Source organism: Fulmarus glacialis, unplaced genomic scaffold, assembly GCF_000690835.1.
Source record: "Fulmarus glacialis isolate BGI_N327 unplaced genomic scaffold, ASM69083v1 scaffold18891, whole genome shotgun sequence".
NCBI classification, from domain to species: domain Eukaryota; kingdom Metazoa; phylum Chordata; class Aves; order Procellariiformes; family Procellariidae; genus Fulmarus; species Fulmarus glacialis.
This window is the reverse complement of record NW_009191103.1, coordinates 1-7,807: the sequence shown is the minus strand read 5'-3', so window position 1 is coordinate 7,807 and position 7,807 is coordinate 1. Positions and strand designations below refer to the sequence as shown.

Sequence of the window (7,807 nt, the reverse complement as noted above, 5' to 3'; positions counted from 1 at the left end):
CTCCGCTCCCTGCAGGTTCAAAGCACGTGCTATAAACGTCCAGCGTCTTCTGTAATTAGAGCAGGCTTGGAAGCCGGCAGGGGCTGAGCATCTGGAAAGCCCTCTCCAAAATCTGTGCAAGCATCGCCTCGGCTAGCTGCATCTCAGCTACGCCAGAGGGACACGACCTCCTTGGCAGGGGGAGAGCAGTAGCCAGGGGCCCTGCAGCTGCTGTCGCTGCTCCGATTTGCTCCGGTGCAGGTCTGGGACCTGCGATTTAAATCACTGCCGCTTGCCCATCGCTGCAAGCTTTCCTCCTCTCTGGTTTCCATGCAAACACACGTGCTGTAGGAGATGCACGCCGTCCAGCCAGCCCGTAGCATCCCATTTACCTCCCTCCTGCCCTCGCAATGTTTGTGTTCCTGTTGTGCAACATGGTTTTTTTGGCCATGCCACCCCTCGTCCCAGCCCTGTTGCTGCTGGCTGCGCTGCCGATAACACCTGCAGGGGTCTGGCTGCCTTTAGAAATGCTCCATCTTCCAGTGACAAAGGCATCTTGGGGCGGTCGCAGTTGGGGTTTGGAGCAGGTCAGCGGGGCTGAAAGTTGTAGTTTTGGGAGAAGCAGCAGGGATGAATTAGGCTTCACTCCCCAGCTTTGAAGGGTGCAACGGCAGGCGCCCCGGGGAAGGCTGCATCCCGGGTATTTACTGTGTGAACCGGTGCAGAGCGATCCTGGGCATCCTTGGCAGTTAAGTGAGGTCGCAATGCCCCCCAGGGCTGCTCAGGGGATGATTCCCCATCTCAATACACGTGCCTTGTCCCTACAGCGTATTAAACTGCTTCTTTTGCTTCTTGACCCTCATCTAGCTGTGAATCACCCCAAAGCTGCTGCTGCGAGGGGTGTTTCTCCTGGACACCAGCTCGGCTTCTGGCTGCCACCACTGTCCCAACGAGACTCAAATGCCCCCCCAGCATGACGACGGTGCCAGTCAGGCTGTCCCAGGATAGGGGAACAACCATGGGGCTTTTTGCACCTCCGAGGCCGGACGGTGTCCCCGTCTCCAGCTGGGGCAGGCAGAAGCACCCACCATTCAAGCTTCAATGAAATGCTCAAGCGACACCCAGTGAACATGTTTCATTTCCTAAACTTTAATTTTGCTTTATATTTGGCTGCTCTTTCTTCGCCTGACAGAGCGAGTCTGCCTTTGCGCTGCTCCGCATCATCCTCCAGCAATTCCAAGCCCCTGGCTTTGGCCGGGGTTGCAGGGTTGTATCCTCGCCCGGCCGGCTGTATCCTCGTGTGTTCGGTAACCTCAGTGCTACCCTCGGTGTCGGCCGTGGCTTTCCCTGCTGCCCTTGTGGTGTCTCGCACAGAGGGCCAGCGTCTGTCTGGAAGTGATGGGCAGATGTTATCTCAGCCTCCTCATGGACTGTGGGTCAGGGCAGCCCACAAATGCTCAGCCACGTTGCTGGTCGTGCCAGGAGTCTGTGGCTGGACGTCTCTGGCTCAGCGTTCCAGAGGAGATCGGATCTGGGGCAAGCCAGGATCTTGAGTGGAAGGTGCAGGTGCTGAGCCGCTTCCCGATCCTGTATTTCCCCTCGAGGCAGGCAGGGATGCGGTGGGCGACATCCATCCTTCTGTGAGTACAAAGTAAATGCGTCAAATCCTTTTCCCCAGGACTTTATAAAGCAGGCAAGTCACTGCGCCGACACCCCTCATCCACATTACCGCCGGTCCTACTGAAAAGCCGTTCCTCTGGCACGGCCAAGCAAAGTGCGTTTCAGGTTTGCTGCTCTCCAGCATCACCGGGAACGATTTCACCAGCGACGCTGGGGACGGTTCTCAATCCGCAGTGCCAATGCCAGGCTCTGTCTTGGCTTGCACAAGTAGCGCTGTGTCACGGCATGGGTGTTCACAACACTAGACCAGCTGGAAGGGAATCGCAACTCCCCTTTATCTTTTTTTAAACACCTGTGGGGCTTCCTTTGGGTTTTAGTCTCCTGTAGGCTCCAGCAAGTCCTATCGGAGCATTAAACACCCGGGACCTGCTGCTGGCCAGAGCCACGGCCGGTTCCTGTCAGCAGTGCTGGCAGTTTAACGATGGATTCACAGCAATGTGCAGCGCACGTGCTCTGCCGAGCCTCGGTGCAACCAGCAGCCCTGCGACGTACAGGAAAACCAGATGCTTTGTTGCATAGACCCCGGATAGGGAAATCTGGCTGCCTTAGGGGACCATACTGGGGAGCAAACCTTGCCAGCGTTTGTTCCCCTGCTAAGTGATGCTTTGGGAAATGCTTTTGCTTTTCATCTCCTACCAGAGTAAGAAATGCTGCCACCTCACTGTTTCAACTCTGAGGGCTGGATTTCCTAAAGGTGGGTAGGAAGTCCCAAGGAGATTTTCCTTGCAGTCTCGCCCCAACACGGAAACATCCTTTTCTTTCCAATCCGCTCTGTGGATGCTTCCTAATTTCAGATCGATTCACTTGCAGGATCTGAGATTTGCTTAGTGTAGACACCTGCAATAATCCCTTCCGAAGCCTTGATGCTCGGGACAGACCATGCTGGCAAAAACTTCGAACACCGTGGCCCCAGCCCAAGCACTCGGCTCTCTGCCCCATCCTCGTTCCCAGCCCCACGTGGCTCTTTCCCCACAGTTTTCCTTTTTGTGTGCAGCGCCCAGATGGATCCGATGTTTTTGTAGTAATAACCAGGATGGGAGATGATAAACTCAGTCGCAGAGCTGCCTGTAATGTACCAATCTTGGGAGTGACCTTTCAGCCTGAGCTCGTCGTTCCTGTGCCTCCGAGATCTTCAAGACCCCTCTGAGATTGTGCAAGTTTGAAAACGTATTGGAAAAATGCTTTCGGCAGAAGGGAGCGGGGACTGCAAACAGTTCCTTGCCTCGAGCCCTGCGACCGTGGCTCCTGCTGCCTTTCACCAACCTCTTGTCCCAAATTCCACCTTGACTTGCCCAGTGTCAAGTCTCTCTGCAACCCAAGGCAGGCAGAAAACCGCCCGTCATCAGATAACATGCTCGGGGTTTTTTTTTAATGACTGGTTAAAGGGCTAATAATATCTTGAGGAATGGGCTTTGCTATTTTTAGGACCTGCCAGTGGATGTGTATTAACGAGCGCTTTTGTGAATGTGTAACTTGGTTGTGGGATGGGGGGTAGCTACCCCAAGAGATCTTTGTGGCTCCCTGTTGCTTTTCTGCTCTTTCAACCCTGTGAGGCTATTCAGGTCTTTCAGTTCTTTTTATAAAGGTAAGATTTGAGCCCAAATTGCCTGTGGATGCTTCCCTTCCCTAATTAAATGGGAAGAGCTCTGCCCATCACTTTTGGGTCCAACCCTCGACCGCTGCTGAAGGCTGTCACCCATAATACAAGCCATAAATACCCAACCCTGGGAGTGGGGGTATGTTTATATGTCCCCTTAGCTTAAAAATACTTGCGATGCTGCAGAAGCACTGCCGGATACCCAGACTATCGCTCCTGCAGCGTGGTAGCCGGACGCGGAGGCTGAGCGATGCCGCATCGGGCTCCCTCTGTTGTCGGGCACCGACAGCGGCACAGGAGCTGTGCTGGAGCGAGATGAACCCGCTGGCCTGCCTCTTGCAGGATCAAGATTGCTTTCACCTGAAAGCACAGAGCAAACAGCGAGGTTGCAGAGCAGACGTGTGGCAGTGCTGACGTGACCTTATCGCACCCAGTCCTTGCCTAAAGGCACCCAAATGGGCTATAAACTGTCCTGGTCTCGTAGCGGGAAGCCGTGACCCAGCAGTCGAGGACAGGAGCAGGACGGGGTTGATGCAGGTTTAATAATTGATTAGCAAGGTGATGAGGATGCTGGCTGCAGTGGCCCGGGGTTGCTTCAGTCCCTATTTCCCTGTGCCTGTTTCTGACGCTTTCCCCGTCCCTGCAGTCATCCTGACGGATGAGGAGGTTCAGAGGAAGCGCGAGATGATACTGAAGCGCAAGGAGGAGGAAGCGCTCAAGGAGAGCATGAAGCCCAAACTCTCGGAGGAGCAGCAGAAAGTCATCGACATCCTCCTCGAGGCTCATCGCAAAACCTATGACCCCACATACTCCGACTTCACCAAGTTTCGGGTACGTCTGGGGCACGGCGGCTCCGATTCCCATGCACAGGACCAAGCGGTTCCTGCCCAGATGCACCAAACCTGTTTCATCCCATGACCTCTCCCTAGAGAGGAGTTAAAAATCCCAGTGCAAGAACCTTGATGCCATTGGCAGCAGGCGAACAACTGCCACCAAATTGCTCTCCCAGCCCTGTTCCTCACGTTCTGCTCTCTCTTCCAGCCCCCCGTGAGAAGCAACCCTAGCAACAGGGGGGCAGCCAGGTCCTCCTCCATTCTCACCCAGGACTTGTCGTCGGAGGACTCCACCGACCTCTTTGGCTCCGATGCCTTCAGCACATTTCCAGGTACCGCACTCGCCTCTCTGTGAGCAACGGGGGTAGAAATGCAGCAGCTTTACCTAAGTCTGGCCATTGTTTTACCTCTTCTGGGGAGTTTATTTAACTGTAAGACCCTCCTGGGAGTATTGCAAAGGTTTGTTGCGAGCAAAAAGCATTAAGTGCTTGGCTGGATCGTGGCCCTCCAGACCTCTGTGTGTCTGAGCCCTCCAGGATGGCCAAGAGGAGTGTGAGCGTGAACGCTGGACTGCATCGTTGCCGCTCTGGCTGCGGTTAGACTTGATCACAGCACAGGAGAGGAGTTAAAGGTCCCAGTGCAAAAATCTTGATGCTGTTGGCAGCCAGCAAATGACTGCTCTCCCGGCCCCGTTCCTCATGTCCTGCTGTCTAAACACAATGCAAAGCCCTCCCGGCAGGATGGATGCCATTCCATCGCTCACCTCACCCGTAATGTCTTACCTACAACCGAGGTACCCTCTGAACCGTCTCCCTCTCTCCAGAGTCTGTGGAGCCCCAGATGTTTTCGAACCTGGTCCTCTCCGAGGAGAATGATGAGAGCTCCTCCATGAACATCGACTTCTCCCACCTCTCCATGCTCCCGCACTTGGCCGACCTGGTCAGCTACAGCATACAGAAGGTGATCGGCTTTGCCAAAATGATCCCGGGATTCAGGTGAGACGTTTGCTCCCAGATCTGATGTCTGTGGCGATTTTCCACTCTCAGGAATCCAGTCCTACCCTTCACAGCCAGATCATTTTTCGCTGTTTCATTTTCACAGCTGTCCCTCAGGCTCTGTTCCCTTCCCAGGTCTGTTCCTATTTTCACGTTTTCTGTCTCTCCTCCTTCCTGGGATTACTCCTCTCCTATTTTACCCTGATTCACCCAGACTCTGTCAGCAAAATGCTTGAGCTCCTAAGAAGGATGCTCGAGGCCATGTGAGCGGTCCCATCCTGATTCGTGAAGGGTCTCAGGTCCTGTTTAAGTCCAGGCTAGTGCCCAGGGTGCTGCCACTCAGTAAATGTAGCTGCAGCAATACCTACTGCTTAATTACAGAGAAACCCGGGGTGAGGGAGAAGCTGGGGTGCCCCCAGCAAAGGGACCGGGTTACCGATGGAGAACCTGGTACACGGGCGGTGTGGGCTGTTCCTTTGCTCCCCGGACAGGTCTCACGTCACCCTCTTCCCCCTGCCCAGGAGCCTGGCAGCGGAGGACCAGATCGCCCTGCTGAAATCCAGCGCCATTGAGGTGATCATGCTGCGCTCGAACCAGTCCTTCACCCTCGAGGACATGACGTGGACCTGCGGCAGCAATGAATTCAAGTACAGGATCAGCGATGTCACCCAAGGTAAAGGCTGCCGGACACTCTCCTGCTTGCTGCGGGCTAAGAAATATCATCCCAGCCTTAAATTCAGATGCAAAAATCGCACACCGAGTAGTCTGGAAGCAGGGATGTATTGGCAGGCTGCACGGCTGCGGAAGACGGCAGCACCAGCAGCTCGACAGTGCCACGGCAGGGCTGAGACCCCTGTCCCGGCGTCACCCGTGCTGTTTATCTCCCAAGCCCCGCGCTGTCACATGTGTGCATCCTGCAGCTGGACCGGATGGCTGGAAAGACCCGTTAACTCCCAAAGGAAAGCAAAGCCAGAGCGTGGCTGTAGCTCAGAGCTGTCTCCAGCCCCCCTGCCCTGCAACAGGGGTTGAGTTCGGTCTGGTCCGAGCTGTCATGAGGGCTGGAAAGCCGCTGTGCCTTCCCACTGCCGCTGCTCTGCTAGGAAAGGTGGTGAATCCTGCTCTAAACCTCCCCCAGTTTAGGATTTGGGGACCAGCACGGAGAACAGGGTGTGCAGATGATATATATATGGACCTTAAATCTCTCCCTGCATCTGGAAGAGCCTTAGAGTAACCCGGGGATGCTGAGGTCCTCGGTGCAAGGGCAGAGGATCTGTGAGATCCCAGGAGAACCAGAGCGAGCAGCGTGTTGGGACCAGGCACGGGGCAGCTGGCAGGCAGGAAAGAGATCTGCTTGCAGAGAGGGCTCTGGGCACACAAGGTGGGGTTTGTGACACTTGTGCAGGACACGGGGCAGTGTGGAAGTGATGATAAGGAGGCAAAATGTCTGTAGGTTAATTGTCTTTATAGCTTTCAAAAGCAAAATCTGCTCCATAATCTCCTGCTTTAGAGAAACTACTGGGGAGAAAAGTACAATCAAAAACCAGCGTGTTTTAAGCTGTATCAAAAGTCGTCTTCCACTGTCCAGCTCTTTGCTGTGCTGAAAGAGGAGCTGCTGAGCTCCACGCTCATCCCTCAGCTGTGGGAGATCTTCTTCCAGAGCAGGCTGTGCTAAAGGTCCTTTCTTTTCCCAGCTGGCCACAGCATGGACCTGCTCGAGCCGCTCGTGAAATTCCAGGTTGGCTTGAAGAAGCTGAACCTTCACGAAGAAGAGCACGTGCTCCTCATGGCCATCTGCATCTTGTCCCCAGGTAGGAGGACACTCATCCCCCACGCTCACTAACCTGCATCCCCAAAAATCTCACCTTTTCCTGCCTCTCCATCACGGCTGGCTGGGAAAAGGGAAGGGGGAAAATCACCCTGCATCCCTGGTGTTTCCTAGATCGCCCAGGCGTGCAGGACACCTCGCTGGTAGAATCCCTCCAGGATCGCCTCTCGGAGATCCTCCAGACCTACATCCGCTGCAGGCACCCTCCTCCCGGCAGCCGCCTGCTCTACGCCAAGATGATCCAGAAACTGGCCGACCTACGGAGCCTGAACGAGGAGCACTCCAAGCAGTACCGCTGCCTCTCCTTCCAGCCCGAGCACAGCATGCAGCTCACGCCGCTCGTGCTCGAGGTCTTCGGTAACGAGATATCCTGATTTTTTGGGGGGTTGACCCCCCACCAGTAAAGGGATAAGTCAGCCTGGCTTCTCCGAGGCAGCGAGCGGAGGGACGGGACGCTGGGCAGGAGTTTTGTACGTAGACGGTTTGGATTCACACTACTGGAGGTCCTGCTTTGTCTTCTCATCCGAGGTTTGTTTGCTGCAGAGCAGTGACAGACCTAGATCCCTGTGCTTTTTTTCCCCACTCTGTGAGCAGCTTTTCCGCTCCCCTGCCCTCTGCGAGAGCTGACTTATCCCTTTATGAATGTTTTGAGGCTGGGCTGCCTGCAATCACTTCTTTCTTCACCCAAAAAATCGGGCTGCTTGGAAGGAGAAGCGCTGGGGGGTTTTTGTGTGGGGAGACGGGACTCACGGTGTTGCTGAGCCCTCAGTGCCGTCCTCTGCTCCCCTCCTGAAGTCCGCAACAGTTGAATTGCACCCCCCGAAAATGCCGTGACGGGCTAAACCCCTTCCTGCGAGACTGGGACGAAGCCACAACCTCCGTGTCAGCCCCAACAGGG

At 55.1% G+C, this 7,807-nt stretch overlaps 1 protein-coding gene across 1 annotated transcript in view; it reads left to right on the top strand.

Moving 5' to 3' along the window:
• The window catches only part of VDR (vitamin D (1,25- dihydroxyvitamin D3) receptor), a 19,474-nt gene extending 12,191 nt beyond the window's left edge, over positions 1–7,283 (top strand). Inside the window, exons 4-9 of the mRNA XM_009586571.1 lie at positions 3,903–4,087; positions 4,298–4,421; positions 4,913–5,084; positions 5,606–5,757; positions 6,776–6,892; positions 7,024–7,283. Coding sequence (XP_009584866.1) covers positions 3,903–4,087; positions 4,298–4,421; positions 4,913–5,084; positions 5,606–5,757; positions 6,776–6,892; positions 7,024–7,283 — 1,010 coding nt within the window. The remainder of the gene's footprint in view (positions 1–3,902; positions 4,088–4,297; positions 4,422–4,912; positions 5,085–5,605; positions 5,758–6,775; positions 6,893–7,023) is intronic.
• Positions 7,284–7,807: the final 524 nt, after the last annotated feature.